The sequence below is a fragment of the Cydia amplana genome, chromosome 14 (assembly GCF_948474715.1).
Source record: "Cydia amplana chromosome 14, ilCydAmpl1.1, whole genome shotgun sequence".
Classification (NCBI taxonomy): Eukaryota; Metazoa; Arthropoda; class Insecta; order Lepidoptera; family Tortricidae; genus Cydia; species Cydia amplana.
In genome coordinates, this window is record NC_086082.1 from 6,584,229 (window position 1) to 6,603,441 (window position 19,213).

At 39.1% G+C, this 19,213-nt stretch overlaps 2 protein-coding genes across 3 annotated transcripts; one reads left to right on the forward strand and one right to left on the reverse strand.

The window, feature by feature from the left end:
• Window positions 1-1,129: 1,129 nt before the first annotated feature.
• On the reverse strand, window positions 1,130-2,065 carry LOC134653811 (large ribosomal subunit protein eL43). Its single transcript, XM_063509175.1, has 3 exons — window positions 1,953-2,065; window positions 1,637-1,765; window positions 1,130-1,310 (listed from the first exon to the last, which is right to left on the reverse strand). Exons 1-3 carry the CDS (start codon window positions 1,953-1,955, stop codon window positions 1,170-1,172), a joined length of 273 nt encoding a protein of 90 aa, XP_063365245.1. The 5' UTR covers window positions 1,956-2,065; the 3' UTR covers window positions 1,130-1,169.
• A 5,149-nt stretch (window positions 2,066-7,214) lies between these two features.
• LOC134653991 (dihydrolipoyllysine-residue acetyltransferase component of pyruvate dehydrogenase complex, mitochondrial) lies at window positions 7,215-18,954 on the forward strand. Of its 2 annotated transcripts, XM_063509361.1 has the most exons (9): window positions 7,215-7,376; window positions 8,689-8,871; window positions 10,351-10,386; window positions 11,577-11,747; window positions 13,799-14,076; window positions 15,292-15,386; window positions 16,981-17,180; window positions 17,735-17,837; window positions 18,755-18,954. In XM_063509361.1, the coding sequence occupies exons 1-9, from the start codon at window positions 7,319-7,321 to the stop codon at window positions 18,882-18,884; spliced, it is 1,254 nt and encodes a 417-aa protein (XP_063365431.1). In that variant the 5' UTR covers window positions 7,215-7,318; the 3' UTR covers window positions 18,885-18,954. The 2 variants fall into 2 exon arrangements, with proteins under 2 accessions (XP_063365431.1, XP_063365432.1); XM_063509362.1 differs by lacking the exon at window positions 10,351-10,386.
• The last annotated feature ends 259 nt before the right edge of the window (window positions 18,955-19,213 follow it).

Genomic DNA, 19,213 nt, shown 5'->3' on the forward strand with positions numbered 1-19,213 from the left:
TAATAACGAAAATTGGTGCTACTGCCTATAACTAAATAAGTTTACACTTTTCAATGTACTATTTTGAATTGCCAAATTATTTTTGTATCTATAGTAACTATTATGACAACATAATACCTGTCACACAAAACTATATTTTACAATATATTTGATATTTAAATAAGCCTTGTGTTTTTTATGTATTCTCAAGATCACCAACCAAGACAATAGTGCTTGTGAAACAAAGAAGCAATATCACAGCTTAGATTGTTTGTAAATTTATATGAACAGGTACTTACCCTTAAATAAAAATTTGATTGCTGCATCCTATTCTCTTTCTAGAGTCCAGAGGAAATAACTTTTAAAAAAGGGGTTGGCCACTATTATAGGTTTTTATAGATGGCACCAGCAAGGGTTGGAATCCAAGCCATATAAGTAAAAAAATATAGATTTGACATTATTTGTAGGATCAACAGGCAAAACCTCTGCTGGCGCCATCTGTCAAATGCTTTCACCGGCCAAGCCCATTAATTACTTTTATTGGACTGTCCAGTGCAGTAAAAGACATTGCTTACATGCATAGACATCAAAAAAGTCTGGTATCTTGACAATAGGTGAATTCTATTCATATTGAGCACTTCTTCACATAGCTACTTTTGTTGTTGATCTAAAATTGATTTTCCCACCATCCAAGATTGGAGGCATTTAAATAAAATTTCATTTAGTCTACTTCCGTCATACTCAAAAACTTCTAAGAGATTCTTTGGATAGTGTTTAAGGATTATTCTTTGCTATGGATTTTACATCTAGGTAAGTTTTAAAGCCACCATTGTTTGTACTAAAAATCTGGTACTGAAACCCATTCAAATAGTGTAAAACTGTAAACTCCTCAATGCAAATTTTAGATGGGACTGAGCACTTTGTGATTGTTTTGAGTTATTATTATATCGAGTTTAAAATAAGCTAATCCATTAGTTAGAAGAAAGGTAACCAAAGTCAGACAATTAGATTAATTGTTATTACGAAGGTTAAACTGTTTAAAGTGATTATCAAAACAAAAAATCATAGCTTAAAAACCTTTGGTCTTACAAATCTACTGGGCATTATAACCCTGGCCATTGGCCAAGGAGTTTAAATGAAATGAAAGAGGGAATTTAGATTTTCTTTTATTGGCCTATGCTAGTATCTGTTTACTTGACTTCGCGCAATCTTCGCACAGCAGATCGGCAGGAGGAGGCGGCAGTGGTGGAGAACACCCAGGCACCTCCAGCTACGGTCCTCTTGCAGCGCTTGCAGGACCAGATACCAACGCAGGAACGCTTCATGGCATCCTGGAAAGCGGAAATAGTACTTGTTGACGATATAAATGTATGAAATCTTGAACCTGTCCACATTTGCATCATTATGTTGAAAAAGGTTAGTAAGATCCACTTGTGGCTGTGGATACGTTCTTCAATAAATTACTTGAAATTATGACTTATTGAGGTAATTATGCCAATTATATCACATTTTAAACAGCTCTTCAAAGATACCGGCGTGTTGAAATGATAAATAATCAATTGCAGTATTCAATTCAAACTCGGCTAAGACTTTGATTCGTAAGTGTTCTAGTTGCCTAGGATAACAAATACAATTATAACCAAAAACCAAAACTAACCTTTCCACAGAAGGAGCAAGTGTATTTAGCGTGCTGTGTCACTTCCATCTTCTTGACCATCTTACGGAGGGAGGCACCGTAACGTGTGCCATATTTGCCAGTGATTCCAACCTTTTTCGTGCGTTTGGCCTGAAAACATCGAGGAGAGCGGTTTAAAAACGATTTCACTTGACACCATCACAAAGTTCAAAACCTGAGCGGAACTGATGAAATAGCCTTAACATGATTTAGAACACTGTGTCACCACTTGTTTCAGTCCATTAAACTCAGAATTTACACCAAGATTGCAGTAATATTTACGAGTTTAATTTCTCACCATTTTTGATAACCTGTCTAACACAACAGTTGACAGAAGAGAAAAGAAAAAGACAGAGAATTGTTTATGGTAAATAAAAAAAATCAAAGAGTTTGGATTCCAATTTTTTTGCATAGTAAATAGCACACGGCACATGTACCTGGAACAAAATAAAGACGCTTGCTACTTGCGTAGAGTAATTACGCAATTTTAAGTATAATTCATGGAACAACAGAGTTTACTTCTTTATCGTAGTTTTTATTTTATTATTGTATAACTTGCGCAAGTACATCAACAGGAGCAAGCTAGATGCTCCATGTGCAAAGAATGTATGTAGAAAAATGGTGTTGCAAATTAAAGTACCTATGAAGTAACTTCACTATTAAAATATTTAAGTTTTAATTAATAAAGGATATTTTGTGTAACTTTTAATCTCCCCTTGAAATACTTGAAACTTGAAAGATTGTGAACTTTGTCTATGGGTAAAAATGTCACGGTGACATTGACATAATGACACTCTAACCCTACTTTATCTGTGATTTCAACGACCTACAAATCGGAAAAGGTCGATCCTACGGTTTAACATAAAACCGTCCAGATCATCAGGACGGCATAGATTTAGCTTCATCCAGAATCAAACATGTTGCGAACGATTGTATTACGAAACCAGTTATTAAACAATAGCTTAAATAAAGTGGTCAGGAGCAATATCACGAGATGTGTAAGCACCGAGTTGGCCCGTCGAAAGCACCCTAGCAAGTGAGTTTTGCTGTAATTGTTTATAAAAAGTCGAAACAATTAGTATATTTTCCTAATTTCAGCTATTAAGTTAGACTTTTTGTTTTCATAAGTTACGTTATTTCGTATTTGCGTGAGTTCCAGTAGGTTTAGTTAGCGGTAACAATTGCATAACCAAAACGTCAATGGTCTTCACCTTGCGAATTGTCATCACTGTCATCACACGAGAACATGATCAGCTCCCGTCAAGCCTCAACCATGCCTCAACAGTCCACATGTAAACATTGGTGTTGTGAAAAATGTAGAGCATGTAATTTGTAACTCCTTGAAACCCTGTTTGAAATGCTTAGGAACATGAAGAAGTCATAAAATTACCACAGGTCCTAACATAAACTTTATAAAACATTAAAATAGATTATAGTTATATTCGATTTTACAGTGTACCTAACTATCATACACAACACACAATTATACACATTTTTATTGCTAGCTGTCTTTCCAGTTTTATTAATTACTTCTAAAGATATTTCTAATGTGGTCATGATTTTTTTACTGTGTTCATCATCATTCACTACAGGCCCATGTTAGCATATTCGACAATATTAAGTATATGAAATTTAACACATTCATTGCCACCCAGCCAAACAAGACATCTGCGCCAGGCCAAAAAATTTCGTCATATAAAGCTGTAGTACCACAATCTCGACTATTGGGTTGTCCAGCCTGGGAACAAAATCATAAAATATCTGATAGTTGGGTTTTCGGCACTGAATGTATTAATCTTTTATGATTAGGTTGACATTGTGATATCTTGAATAGCATAATACATTACATATGCTTTTATATGCCTTAATTACATATGCAAAATGTTGTTTACCCTAACTTTTGGATATAACACTTTATTTTACAGTAAACTTGGTTTGCTAGACTATACAGGGTGTCCCAAGAAGTAGTGATATACTGAAGCTGGGAGGTAGAAGACCTAGAGGGCTATCTGAATCACCCCCATGTATGTTCCGCGATTTTTCGTATTTTCGGAGTTATGATTTTTTTTAATTTTTCACCTATCGCCGAGTACGATGAGATTTTTATTTTTGGTGACGTGAATTATTGCGGTAGATGCTTGATTTTTTTTGTGTGCTAAGCTGATAGATAGGCCAATTCAGTATGTTAACATTTACTATCGTTAGATCTCTGAATGGAATTAAAAAAAAATTTAATGCCAAGAAAGATAAAATTACCCAGTATGTTTTATTTTTCTAAGCACCCTTGAAGTTGTGAACATACTGGGTAATTTTATCTTTCTTGGCATTAATTTTTTTTTTAATTCCATTCAAAGATCTAACGATAGTAAATGTTACCATACTGAATTGGCCTATCTATCAGCGTAGCACACAAAAAAAATCAAGCATCTGCCACAATAATTCACGTCACCATAAATAAAAATCTCATCGTACTCGGCGATAGGTGAAAAATTAAAAAAAATCATAACTCCGAAAATACGAAAAATCGCGGAACATACATGGGGGTGATTCAGATAGCCCTCTAGGTCCTCTACCTCCCAGCTTCAGTATATCACTACTTCTTGGGACACCCTGTATAACATAATTTGCCCCCAGCAGCCACCAAACATTGTCTCTTCCAAATGTTTCTTAGAATTGCCACTTAAAGGGCATGATATAAATCAGAGAAAAACTGGAGCTAATAGGCTTATTTATTATTTTTTATTATCTAATACCTTTAAACGAGCAATTCTTGTTTATTTATTTATTTATATATATATATATATATATATTTCGGGGATCTCGGAAACGGCTCTAACGATTTTGATGAAATTTGGTATATAGGGGTTTTCGGGGGCGAAAAATCGATCTAGCTAGGTCTTATCTCTGGGAAAACGCGCATTTACGAGTTATTATATGTTTTCTGAGCGAAGCTCGGTCACCCAGATATTTATTTGTTAAGCAGGCAAAGGAAAGTTGAAACAACTGATAATGCCTGTATCCAGAGTCATCAACCGAGAGTTTTCCTATTTGCATTGTGCTTATCTAATTGGTTCTTAGAATTTTCTTGTTGTCTCAGAATAGGCATGCACCTTGCAAATCAGTTTCATAGGATGCCTTATTTGCCACATTAGGAAATTGTTTAAATAGTTATTGTAACTAAAGTTATGTACTGAGTTAAACATTAATAATATTTACATATTATTTACTAAAATTCATTGATAGTCCTTCTCCAGGACCACAAGTGCTATATAACACTAACTAAAGCTATCCTTATATTTAATAATTTGTTAAATATTAGGATTATGCGGATGTTTTCTAAAGTAGTAAAATTCAAAATTTGTTGTCTCGCTTACTCCCATGCATTGCAACGGCGTGACGGCTATGTGCTGTTTCGTTCATATTAGCATCGCATTCGGTCGTCATCACACGCGCTCGGCGTTAGTACTTAGTACGTTCAGATCACTCAAATCGTTTTGCTGTCAGTGTCACTCCTCACTTCCGTTCCGTTTCGCGTGTAGTGTACTAAAATGTACAGAGTACAGTGGAGGGAATTGCGTCTTGTTGACTTTAGTACATGTAACTCGGACTGCTTGCTCATCAAATCAGATTTCCTCCTATCTGATAAGAGGCTTATTTGTCATTGCCCTGACATTGATAAGTAATAAGTTACAAGTATCTTTATTTATAAAATAAAACTTCTTTAGTAATGAATTACCTATCTAGTAAGTAACATGAATTCTAAAATTAACTTTATCATGCAACTTACGAGTGTTTCTGTACCTGCCCTTATTTTTTTTTTTGTAGATTAAGCTATATCACTTTCTCTGTTATTCTTGAGAATGCTGGGAATACAATTTCAGAACTAAATGGATAAATTGAATGAAATAAAATAATTAAATTAAAAATAAAATGTTGAATAATATTGTCCCATAAATGTGGCTTTCTATTACAGAAGGGTCCTTATGCTTCAAATGCAATAAGGACCTTTTTATCTGAAATTCCAACAGAAATTCTGATATAATGGTTCTTATTGCACATGAAGCATAAGGAGCCTTATCTGATGGAAAGCCACAAATTATCATCAGATCAAAAAGCATTCTTAATTTAATAGTATTTCATACATTCTCTTATAGAATGCTTCCTTGATAGATGAAGGTTTGTTAGCATAATGATAATGGAGATAAGGCAAATTCATTAGTTCCGCAATATTAATTTTTCTTACATTTGCAGAACTAGAGAATACAAGTAATTAAGTAAGGTTTGTTACCTGGATAAAAATTGTATTAACGATCTCCTGCCTGCTTTGCACAAAAGTGCTTCCGCGACAGCATATCTTGCGCGAGATTGACTATTCGTCCGTTTCTAATTAGTACAGTCAGAAAAAGAAAGGTAGTCTGTCTTGCGCGCGATGTACCGTCGCAGAAAAGATAGGGTGAGAAAATCGTAGGTAGATAGATAGAAAAAAAATCCAAATATTTGTCCTAACTAGACGTTTTTACGAAATTGATAATGTTAAATTAATGTACATATATATATTATATATATTTATTGTATAGGTACATCAAGGGCGGGTTTAAATTCAGCAAGCTGTACCCGCACCTTTTTCATTACTTACACAATTTGTTGCACAATGTTTAGACAAATAGTTACCTACTTACTCCATATACCTAAGATGGACTAATTACCTACCTAACCCTTATATTATACCTAGGAACTGATGTAAAAAGTAATGAAATAAATGCATTTTTATTTTGTATTTGTATTTTGTATAAAAAATATTTATATACATTGCAGATTACTCTCAGCATCACACGTGAAGCGAGTGCTCGCCGCCCCACAATGGACACCTCAGCTGAGGCACTACTCCGACCTGCCCTCACACTCGAAGGTGAACCTCCCCGCGCTGTCGCCTACCATGGAGAGCGGCTCCATCGTCAGCTGGGAGAAGAAAGAGGGGGATAAGCTCAGTGAAGGTAATTAAAAAATTCATCACACGTGAAGCGAGTGCTCGCCGCCCCACAATGGACACCTCAGCTGAGGCACTACTCCGACCTGCCCTCACACTCGAAGGTGAACCTCCCCGCGCTGTCGCCTACCATGGAGAGCGGCTCCATCGTCAGCTGGGAGAAGAAAGAGGGGGATAAGCTCAGTGAAGGTAATTAAAAAACTCATCACACGTGAAGCGAGTGCTCGCCGCCCCACAATGGACACCCCAGCTGAGGCACTACTCCGACCTGCCCTCACACTCGAAGGTGAACCTCCCCGCGCTGTCGCCTACCATGGAGAGCGGCTCCATCGTCAGCTGGGAGAAGAAAGAGGGGGATAAGCTCAGTGAAGGTAATTAAAAAACTCATCACACGTGAAGCGAGTGCTCGCCGCCCCACAATGGACACCTCAGCTGAGGCACTACTCCGACCTGCCCTCACACTCGAAGGTGAACCTCCCCGCGCTGTCGCCTACCATGGAGAGCGGTTCCATCATCAGTTGGGAGAAAAAGGAGGGGGATAAGCTCAGTGAAGGTAATTAAAAAACTCATCACACGTGAAGCGAGTGCTCGCCGCCCCACAATGGACACCTCAGCTGAGGCACTACTCCGACCTGCCCTCACACTCGAAGGTGAACCTCCCCGCGCTGTCGCCTACCATGGAGAGCGGCTCCATCGTCAGCTGGGAGAAGAAGGAGGGGGATAAGCTCAGTGAAGGTAATTAAAACTACTGCATTAATGGTGTTCATAAACAATTTTGAATGATTCACGGTTAGTTTCACTAGACATATATCGACCGGGATACCCGTGATAGCACAGGTAAAATAAGCCTAAATATGGCAATTTGGCGGCAAATTATGTACATCAATAAAAAATAGTTTATGACCTTTATCTTGCCACTAGACATGAGGAACTACCGAGTCCTATCAACATTTAGGCGTCCCTTTTGGGGGGGGGGGGGGGGTATGAAGAGGGGGTTCATTTAAAAACAATCACGTTTCACAAACTAGGCAAGTGAGGTGTCATTTTCGTGTATTTTTTTTGCGCTGAATCGAATGAGACCACACTCATACTTATACGATCAATAAATTGCCTTGAACAAGATGCATGTAACTGCGCCGAAATATCGGGAGCTCGAAAACAATACAAAAGGTAATCACGGTTCATATCCCGGTCGATATAAGTCTAGTGGATTCCATAAATATTGTGTATCAAATACATTGTATATCAAAAGCCAAGGTGAGGATTTGAGGAAATATTAATAAGGTATTTAAATTATTACCTAAGTAGGTACTCTTTACAAGAGAGTTTTCGCAATTTGCGTAAGGCTGCGGACTGGACGCAATCGTCCGGCGGTGCGGGTAGCAGCGGCGGCGGCGAACGTCACCGCACGCCGCGGCCGCTGATGTCCAAGATAGATTTTAGTCTACATTTTGCTCGAGTCGCTCGGTGTCGAGCGGTGTGAGCGGTGGTTCGGGTTTTTTTTCGGGCTGCGGTGATTTGAGCAAAACGCCTAAAAGTTTCCAAGCTAGCCTAACGTGGATTCGAAACACACCCAGGTATACACTGTACCAGGGATGTTGCGAATATCCGCATCCGCAACCGCGGAACTTCCGCATTGTTTTCAACATCCGCATCTGCATCCGCATCCGCATAAAATCGATGCGGATTTAATGCGGATGCGGATGTGGAACAGGTCGGTACAGGAACGTCTTAGCATCGGCGTAAGTGCTAGACTGCTAGGTAATTTAGTAATTAGCCAAAAAAACCTATTAGAAATTAGCAATCAAGCGTGAGTGGGACATAATGTACGGAACCCTTGGAACGCGAGTCCGACTCGCACTTGGCCGGTTTTTTTTTAATAAAAATTACTAAAATGTAATATTTGACGTTTTTTATGTACCTATCTTGACATCCGCATCAGCATACGCGGATGTGAGCCTTAAAAAATCCGCATCCGCAACATCCCTGCACTGTACACACTTGAAATCTATGTGTACACTATGATTTGCAAGCACCTTTTTCACAGGCGACCTGCTCTGCGAAATCGAAACAGACAAGGCGACCATGGGCTTCGAGACCCCCGAGGAAGGCTACCTGGCCAAGATCCTCATCCCGGCGGGCACCAAGGGCGTCGCCGTCGGGAAGCTGCTCTGTATCATTGTGGAGAACCAGGCTGACGTTGCTGCCTTCAAGGACTTTAAGGATGACTGTAAGATACTGCACAGAATAAATAATAGTACTAGGTACAGAAGACTCACTCTCTAACAAAACGCGTCTGTTACGATCAGCATATGGCCGCTAGGTGGCGACAGCGCCACGCGCGGCTTATGGCTAGCCACCAAAATTGGTGTGGAACGGATGTACTTTTAGCTACCTACTACTACTACTAGTAGCAAAGCGACGAAATCGCGGAGTGAGCCACGCCTGGCTACTGTTACAAGTTTTGAGGAGTTTTGGGAAATCCTGCTTAGCATTGTCAGGGTTCGAAATTAATTAGTCTTTGATAGTTATCCGATATCCGATCCGATAAATATCGGATAATTATCCCAGGTATGGATGGTACTATTTTTCTTTTCCTTGAATTATTTGATAGTAAAAAAATATGTTGGGGCGTTTTTAATATTTTAGGTTTTAAATTTTAGGTTATTATCAAATCGATAAATATCAGGCATAAAAATCAAAAAATCACGATAATTATCAAGATAACTATCATTGATATATTATCCTTTCGAACCCTGACCATTGTTGCACATCCATCCAAATTCTCAGTTCAAAAGTGTGCAAAATTAGTGCATGTTTTTTGATTGTGTATTGAGACATTTGAGACCTTGTTCTAAAGGTATTAAGACCCAATTTAGATTATTATAGGGATTTACAATTTTAACCTTACTGATTGAACTAACAGGTTTAGATTTAAAGAATGGTGTGTAGATATGAATTACCAATTAAATTAGAAAAAAACGAAATTAGCATTTTCTAACGAATATAATTAAATAATAATGCACAGAAGTGTTCGCATAGACAGATAAATACAATCCATTTTATGACTAATGATAATCCATGTAAAAGGGCGTTTTCTAAAATAAATATCGAAAACCTGATTCTTTCAAATCTGGACATTCTTGGGCTCATTCTACTCAGAATCGACAGCATTCTCCACCCTTCCATTAAAAAAAGATGTCCCAAAATGTCCATTCCATTACGTCACATTTTTTTATGAGAATGTTTTTCACTGAAACTGTATGGACGTGACGTAGTGGACTGTACAATTTTCATACAAATTTTTGGGACATTTTTTTATCATCAGGATTGAATATGCTAGTGATTCTGAGTTGAAAGAACCCAAAAACACCAGGATCCGTGAGAATCGGGTTTTCAATATTTATTTTAGAAAAAGCCCAAAATTATTATTTGTTGACTAATATGATTACTACTACAAACCTACTTGCCGCACCACAAATAGTGAGTCGGGCAGTAAAAGTCAGGTACCATACCTGCACTAGTCTTGCGAGTCCCGCTCCATAAGGCCGTGTAAGTGCGAAAGAGATAGCAAGATTCCGATGATCTGCGACCTGACTCGCCACTTAGTTTTGCGGCAAGTATAGTTTGCTTTGTACTTACATTTAAAGGTTTTCAGAAGTTTCATATGATATTGCATGGTGTGATAACTCATTTAATTCATCCACAGCCACTGGAGCCCCTGCGAAGCGTCCAGCCGAAAAAGGTTACCCATTAAACATAAAACAACTAATATTATCTATATTCGGTTACTTTACAACACAGACCAAGACATCCTCTAGACTGAGCATAGTAACGCTACCCCCTCTGCCACTTATACGGTAGTTTTACTCCATCTTCGAGTCAATCCCGTGCCGTGATTGGTCCGTGTCTTTGAACGGACCAATCACGGCACGGGATTCGCTCACCTCGTCCCCCGTACCCCCGTATTTTTGGCAGCATCGGTTTCATGAAATAATTGCTCTAAACTCAGTCTAGAGGATTCCTAGTCTATGCTTTACAATCAAAATTTGCTAGTAGATTGTAGATCTGTTATTATTTTAAAGGTGCGTCCTGGGGCCCGTTTCTCAAAATCTTGTAACTTGTAATGTAATGTAACATCCGCTTGTATTACAAGTTACAAGCTTTTGAGAAACGGGCCCCAGATTTAGTGAATGCGTCACAAGTGCGCACGTATGTATGTTTGCTGCAGATTGTAGCGTTTGCTGCAGCCTGTAGGTTTTGTTAGTAAGTTTTGATTGTCGATAAACCAAATGCCATCATTTTTTCTTCCATACTTCTTACTTTTATTTTTATTTAAGTATGTTATTTAACGTCCTAAAGCTATTCGCAAAATAATCGTCTTAAAATGATCACACTTTATATCAGTCCTACTTTTTGAGTTAAATTATAATTGCATCGATATTGCTATTTTTATTTATGTATTTGAATAAATATTGGACAATCCTAGAGACACATCTTTAAATATGCTTTTTATAGAAATATCTACACTACCTTCTGTTGTGCCGTCGCTATCAGATACATACAACATACTCTAAAGGCGTTATTCATAAACGGCTAAACTAAATCAGTTGATGATCGTCGTTTGTCCCTATCTGTCGTTATGCCATAGAGAGGGACAAACGATGATCATCAGCTGATTAACTTAGCAGACGTTTATGAATAACGCCGTAACACTTTAGCAATGGGGCTTACATTTAAGACCGCTCCGACATATCTGATGACGTCTGTACAGTGCTCATTGTAATTTGAACTTTACCGTATTAAGAATAAGGTGTACATTCCAGCCCCGGCAGCTGCCGCCCCGGCCGCGCCCGGCGCCTCCGCCCCCGCCCCCGCCCCAATGCTCATTGTAATTTCAACTTTACCGTATTAAAAATAAGGTGTACATTCCAGCCCCGGCAGCTGCCGCCCCGGCCGCGCCGGGCGCCCCCGCCCCCGCGGCTGCCCCTGCCCCCGCCCCCGCGGCCACCGCCCCCGCGCCCCCCGCCCCCGCGCCCGGAGGTAGGGTGTACGCGAGCCCCATGGCCCGGAGACTGGCCGAGATTAGGAACATCCGCCTGGGAGGTGAGAGGATGCTGCAGGGGCATTTCGCTGGCCCAATATTACAGGGTTCTATGTTACATTTTCAAGATAGTTGAAATTCGACTTAATGTCACTATGACCATAGAGAAATAAGTAAGACAAGAGTGCTCACTCCATACATCAGTTCAGACTATTAATTTCAGTGTCTACATCTAGCATCGAGTAGCGGAACTATCAGTACTGCTACTTGACAATAGATGTAGCAGTACTGATAGTTCCGCTACTCGATGCTAGATGCTAATAGTCTTTTTGGTACTAAAACTGATGTATGGAGTGAGCACTCTATGTATTTTTTTCTCTATGCTATGACAATGTTCAAATTTCAGTTCGATAAAAGTGAAACATAGAACCCTGTAATATTGGGCCAGCGATTTGGCATTGGGCTTGGCATTTTATGTGTGCAAGTGCGGCTTGGATGGATAAGGGGACTGAATTATTGATTTAAAAAATTGTTTAATTTGTTGCTAAACTGCTTTGATTCTGCGACATGACTCGCTACCGAATTTAATGTGATATGGTGAGCACTTAAATGAAATTAAAACAATACATATGAAAAAATGGTTGTAAATAGTATATGTATGTGATTCCCCTTGACCACTTGGCAAGGTCGCTTTCGAAATGTTGGTGCTAATTTTCAAGTTTACACGCGATCAAGTCTCATTGTGGGTAATAATAATATTCAAAAACCATGAAAGTTATTTCTTGAGCAATGTAGGTGATGACTTATATGTTTACCAATTAATCATCGTGTTCCCTGTTGCGAGATCAGATGTATGTACACAGTTGTAGTTAGATCTTTTGAATGGCTTATCTTTTCTATTTGTAAGGTGAATGGATGTCTGCTATACAATTATTTCTTTGTTTTAGTTAATGTCAAAGAAGTGTCTGCATAAGATTCCTCCCTGGTTATTTTTTTTTTATTCTGTATTTTTATTTGGTCCACGTTAATCTAGCGTAGCTATTTTATGCCTAAAACTTGTATAGTACTTTTAGTTTTTATAATTTATTTCTACTTTTTTTACTCTTTTTTTGTAGCTTTTGCTCGTAAAGTTTGTAGGTCAGTAATTCAGTATTAGCGCTAATACTGACGTATGTATTTTTTATTAGAGTTGTCTTTAGAGTTACAATACCCATATTTCGTATATTAGTTGACTGCAGTACCTGTCTGGTCTTATTTATTAAATATTAACAGTTAACGATCCTTTGAAAAATGTCTGGCTAAATCTGGGCGTGATTTGATAGTGCATTTTAAAATATGAGCATCTAGATTTTAGGTCATTCCACGGCAAAATAAACCTACCTAAGTCACTATTTTATTACGTGTTCCTTTTATACATAATGCTGATTGAAGTGCTAATGAATCTCTAAATGAGTGTTATTTTTTATTTCTAGTTTTATATACTTATACTTACATTTAAATCAGGCTCATGGATCTTTATTTCACTTACGAATTTTCATAACTCAATTAAATATGATGACAAATTTACATATGTACATTTTTTACAGAGTGAGTGATACCTAAAAAAAACATTAAATTAACATTTTTTTTTGTATTTAAAACTTTAATCTATCATTACAGGTTTTACCTAATGCGATAGATAACCGACCCACCAATAATCAGAGTTATTGACAATATAAATAAAACTTAACTTAATATTAACATAGTGGCCTTTGTGAAGTCGTTTTGTGCCACTTTGTACGTTTGTTTTATATGTATATACACGACGCAATGAAATGTATGTATGTATGTCACTTTATTGCACATAAACAGGTTTACATAAAACGGACAAAAACAAAACAAAAATAAGAATGTTATGTACAAAGGCGAACTTATCCCTAAAAGGGATCTCTTCCAAAATGCGAAAGGATCAAACACTAACAGGTGAAAGATAATTTAATATGGACAAATAGCAATATGAGAATTGAGCAATATGAAATCGTGGCTTTACGTACCTAACTCCGTGGAATGACCCGCCTGTGGCGCCTGTATAGTGCAGATATAGATGGCGACTACATTAATCCTGTCCCCGCAGGCTCGGGCTCCGGCCTCTACGGCTCCCTGAAGAGCGGCGACCTGTCAGCCGCCCCCGCCCCCGCCCCCGTCTCCTTCGCTGCCCCCGCCCCCGCCCCCGGAGCAACCTTCGTCGACATACCCCTGTCCGGCATGAGAGAAACCATCGCCAAGAGACTGAGCGCCGCGAAGCAGCAGATACCGCATTACCAGCTGGTCGCTACCGTCAATGTTGAGAAGACGTTGAAAATGCGAGAGAAGATCAACGCTAGATTAGCTAAAGAAAGCCCCGGTGTTAAGGTAAATTTTGCCTTCTGCAATAGGGAATATTACGCGAATGTCTGCGTAGGGGGCGCCACTCCCAAAACAAGTAAACAATCTAAGGGTCTACCGCAAACGAGAGAGTCGACATTTTGTTATCTAACCTCTCTATCACTCTTGCATATTCGAGCGATAAAGAGGCAGATAGCTGAGTTTCGATTTCGCGTTTCCCGGTAGGCCCTTTGTATACAAACCGCCTTGATGTATCAATGTCATATTTGATTGTCTGTGAAAACTTGTCAAAAAACAGTTTAAGGTACAGTATGTATAAGTTACTCTATGGTATACTTAAGTCACTAGTGCTGCACTCTGGCGGCAAAACATTGCAGTAATACTCCCTATTGTTGTTTAGAAGTGACTTAACACGTTGCAATGTCCCGTGCCCCACATATGGGTTACGGCAAGCCTCTATTAAAAGGCCGTAAGGTTGACAGTTAACAGTTGGGACAGTGAACGTGTTAAGTTTGTCCACTTTGAAACTTTTTTTATATGCCACATCGGTGGCAAACAAGCATACGGCCCGCCTGATGGTAAGCAATCGTAGCCTATGGACGGCTTTGTGGACCTTTCAAAGACCCTTCTGTCCAGTAAAAGGAAAATTATTTCTATACTATTTCTAAAATGCTACAATGTATATATCGATTAATTGGCAATACACCAGTCCTTAGAATTTAGTGTCCTTAAGAGCCAACAGGAGTGGTCATTTCTCCATACAAACGTACTCGACTGTTTCCTCCGTGGGTTTTGAAGCTAGAACAATGATTTTTTCAACACAGATTAATATTGTCAATATCTGTGTCGGACCGTTTTGCTTTTTTTGATATTTTTGTTTTTTAAGGCAAGGTTTTCAAAAATGGCCAATGTGGCCTAATTGACTATGCCGCAATGAGAGGCGTGCTATTCAAAACTGACATCAATTAGTCAAAAAAGCAAAACGGTCCGACACAGATAATGTCATAATCATTTAGATTTCCAAATTTGGTTACGATTGGTTAAGTTTTGGAGGAGGAAACAGTCGAGTACGAAACCTCGATTTTTGATATTTTTACGCAGGATTTTTCGCCTTGTCCTTATCGCACTAGTTTTAGGAGCCGCTTCCGTTAGCGAGACGGGTATATTTACCTAAAATATTTAAATCTTAGCTCCTGTTGGCTCTTAATACGCTAACCAAAATGCTATGGGTTTTTTTTTCAGGTGTCCGTGAACGATTTCATAATCAAAGCCGTGGCGGCGGCGTGCAAGCGCGTGCCCACCGTCAACTCGCACTGGATGGAGACCTCTATCAGACAGTACGTTTATTAGACATTTAAATCAAAATCATATATACCTAATTATCACATTGGAGCCATAATTTGGTACACAAATTATAATTACAAATTTTAACAAGCAGAAACGTCTGCAAGCGATGCTATTAAGCTTAGAATAAATTTAAAAGTGGAAAAAAGTGGAAAAATTACTGTCTTGGGTGAGACTTGAACTCACGACCTCTGGATCGATACTCCAGCGCTCTGCCTTCTGAGCCACCAAGACCTCATCCATAGCCAGCAAATCTCACCCAAGACAGTAATTTTTCCACTTTTAAATTTAACACATTATAAATTTAACCAACGGGTTACCACGAAATGTATGGTGGATTGTTATGCCATTTAGTGTTCTTGCTAAATTGAAAATTGTATAGCGTAAGTATTGCACAACCAATTTTGCTAGGGCCCTAAATGGTGTAACAATCGCGGAGCGCGATGATACGCAGGCTTTCAAATTATTATAATATGTTGCGCGTATTTGTTTTCCTTTGTCGGTTAAATTAGTTTGGTGGCTTGTAAATAACTATTACATGACACGAAATTAAAATTATCTGTTTACGTTTATAATTTCCTAACTAAAAGCGTTCTACGGACGAGTGCGTTTGGAAAGAAAGGAACCTTAGAATTGTCAAAAGTAGTTAATATTTTTACTGAAGGCGACCCGCCCTCGGCTTCGCACGGGTTAACAAATTATACACAGACCTTCCTCAAGAATCACTCTATCGATAGGTGAAAACCGCCTGAAAATCCGTCAGTAGTTTTTGAGTTTATCGCCAACATACAAACACACAAACAGACAGATGCGGCGGGGGACTTTGTTTTATAAGGTCATGGTCTAATAAAACATGGTCTTCTCTTCCCAGAGTGTCACTTGCCTACGTCACAATAACATTGCCACTTTATTTCAACATAACATGTTACATGGGTACATTATATCTATGGTTAATAAGTTAAAATATTTCTTTATAATTTTATAATTTTCATTTATATGTATTTTATCTTAAATTTTACAATAACACGTAATTTTTAATTATTGGTTAACAATATCATCCGATTCACGAAAGAAATTTCAGACGTTCGGGTAATTCTGTTTACACTACTGGCAACACAGGATAGCGCTGTCACATATGACAATCCGCCATTTTGTCCCTGACCGTCATCCTTGTCTAACGCGTGTTAATTGTTATTTCCTTCTCGCTCAGTGTCAGCAGTAGCAGTGTTTTCCAAACTTTTCACGTCGTAAGCTTGGTAATTAATATTTTGTTACGAAAATGGTTGGCTGTTCTATTCGGAACTGTAAGATTAGGAGTGAAAAGGGCAGTATAGATTTGTTTTATTTTACTATGTTTCTACATGAATAACTTAAAATTAATGTCGTTAAAATAATTTTCACCGTTGGTTACAATTCTCCCACATTTTAAAGTTTGAGAACCTGTAAACAGCATGATGACGTAGGCAAGTGACAGTTAGGTCATTCGCGAATCTCGGAAGAGAGTACCAGGCGGAGTATATTATTATACCATGTATAAGGTGTAGCGATAAGGGGGGCTTTACTAAAAATCATATTGACATTTTTCAGATTCTCAAACGTAGATGTGAGCGTAGCCGTAGCCACGCCCAGCGGCCTAATCACGCCCATCATCTTCAACTCGGACTCGCGCGGCGTCATCGACATCTCCAAAACCATGAAGGAGCTCGCACAGAAGGCTAAGGACGGCAAACTGCAGCCCCAGGAGTACCAAGGAGGCACTGTCACTGTCTCCAACCTTGGAATGTATGGTGAGTAAATATGGTCTAATACCACATACCATTATCTTCAACTCTGACTCTCGCGAGGTAATCGACATCTCCAAAACCATGAAGGAGCTCGCACAGAAGGCTAAGGACGGCAAACTGCAGCCCCAGGAGTACCAAGGAGGCAGGAGGAAAAATTACTGTCTTGGGTGAGACTTGAACTCACGGCCTCTGGATAGATACTCCAGCGCTCTGCCATTTGAGCCACCAAGACCTCATCCATAGCCAGCAAATCTTTCCACCATATGGGTCAAGGGGACTCGAGCGACATCTACCGTAAGAGCGTTACACTTCTTGAACGGCTACCGGAGTTCCAAGTCATATTGGAAATTCACCAGTTACGATGCGCTATATACCCATACTATTTTTTAATTTTTAACAAACAGAAACGTCTGCGATCGATGCTATTAAGCTTAGAATAAATTTAAAAGTGGAAAAATTACTGTCTTGGGTGAGACTTGAACTCACGGCTTCAGGATCTCTGGATCTGGAAAAAAAAATTCTATATTTATTTGATTAATTATTTGCCCATGTTTCAGGCATCACAATGTTCAACGCGATCATCAACCCGCCGCAGTCGCTGATCCTGGCGTGCGGTGGTGTTCAGGAGTTGGTTATTCCTGATGAGAAGGCCGAAAAAGGGTACGTGACGAATGAATTGTATTTTATACTCGCCCCAGCTTAGCACGGGTTAAAAAGTTATACATAAACCTTCCTCTTGAATCACTATTTAAAAAAACGCATCAAAATCCGTTGCGTAGTTTTAAAGGTCTAAGCATACATTGGGACAGACAGACAGCGGGAAGCGACTATGTTTTATACTATGTAGTGATGTTTTCATATCCCACCCATAAATTACCGCCCAATCTGCCCAATACAACAATCATTTTATACAAAACCAGACTAAAAAATCTTCCTTTCGGCGAAAGAAAATATTGTGAGGAAATTGGACCAATCTCAATAAGGCCTAGTTTTCCCTCTAAGTTAGATTTGATTAGATGATATGTTGCTTTCGTTGAAACTACTTAGTGCCTGCGAGTATTCTCGGGAAATTCTCAAAGGCTTTAGGATACAACGTAATAAGATTGGCTAAAATGGGTACAGTCAATTTTTGAAGTGAAAACTTCTTTAGCGGCGCTGTGCACTTTTTGAGGTGGGGAAAAAATGTTAAACTCGAGACAGATCACGTGACGGTCACGTGACCTGATCGAAAAAATGTTACATGTAATCATTGAGTTTTTCTTTATTGATTTAAATGCTATCTAGTGAGTAGCTCTATCTGGTATTAATATAACTCGAGTACTAACAGTGATGTGCTTAGGGGTTTCAAGTAATGCTACGAAATAACGCTAGATGGCGTTAACCTCAGTTATACATAGTGCATTTTGCAATAGTCATTGAGTTTTCACTTCTGCCGGCACTCCCTGAGTGCAACCCGTTGTGTTTTTTAGGTACATCACGCTGTTCACACTACTTTGGACTTTAAAACTGAATCATATTGCAACTCCTTCACACGAATGATTCTAGGCCTCGCTGAAACTATTTTTTTTTTGTTTCAGTTTCAGATTAGCCAAATTCGTGTCGTTCACGGCGTCCGCCGATCACAGGGTGATCGACGGCGCGGTCGGAGCCGAATGGATGAAGGTCTTCAAACAGAACATCGAGGACCCTGCCAACATTATCCTGTGAACACCCAGTACACGCCCGATTTGTCCGCTGGACCGATAAGCTCGCTTCACTGACCAGTCAAATTTGATCGACAGGGAACGGTTTGCTTTTAAATCTATTATAGTTTGTAGCTTTCTAATAGACCTCGAAGGCTAATCCTATTGTCTATTGTTAAGAAAAACCGCTCGTGCCACGTGCCACAACCACCTGCATAAAAAATCGGTACTTCGGTTACTGAGTGCCGGCGAGTCGAACGCTACAGAACCAGTCTAAAATGTGTCATCGAGATGCGTAACAAAGGCGCGTTATCGGAGAGCGCACCTACACTGGTTTTTTGAGCGTTGGACTAG

Coding starts and splice junctions, on each gene's coding strand:
- LOC134653811 (XM_063509175.1), bottom strand. Junction 1,311..1,636: donor CTTGCTCCTTCTGTGGAAAG/GTTAGTTTTGGT, acceptor TCCGCTTTCCAG/GATGCCATGAAGCGTTCCTG.
- LOC134653991 (XM_063509361.1), top strand. CDS start 7,319: ATGGAGAGCGGCTCCATCGTCAGCTGGGAGAAGAAGGAGGGGGATAAG. Junction 8,872..10,350: donor CAAGGACTTTAAGGATGACT/GTAAGATACTGC, acceptor ATTCATCCACAG/CCACTGGAGCCCCTGCGAAG. Junction 14,077..15,291: donor AAGAAAGCCCCGGTGTTAAG/GTAAATTTTGCC, acceptor TTTTTTTTTCAG/GTGTCCGTGAACGATTTCAT.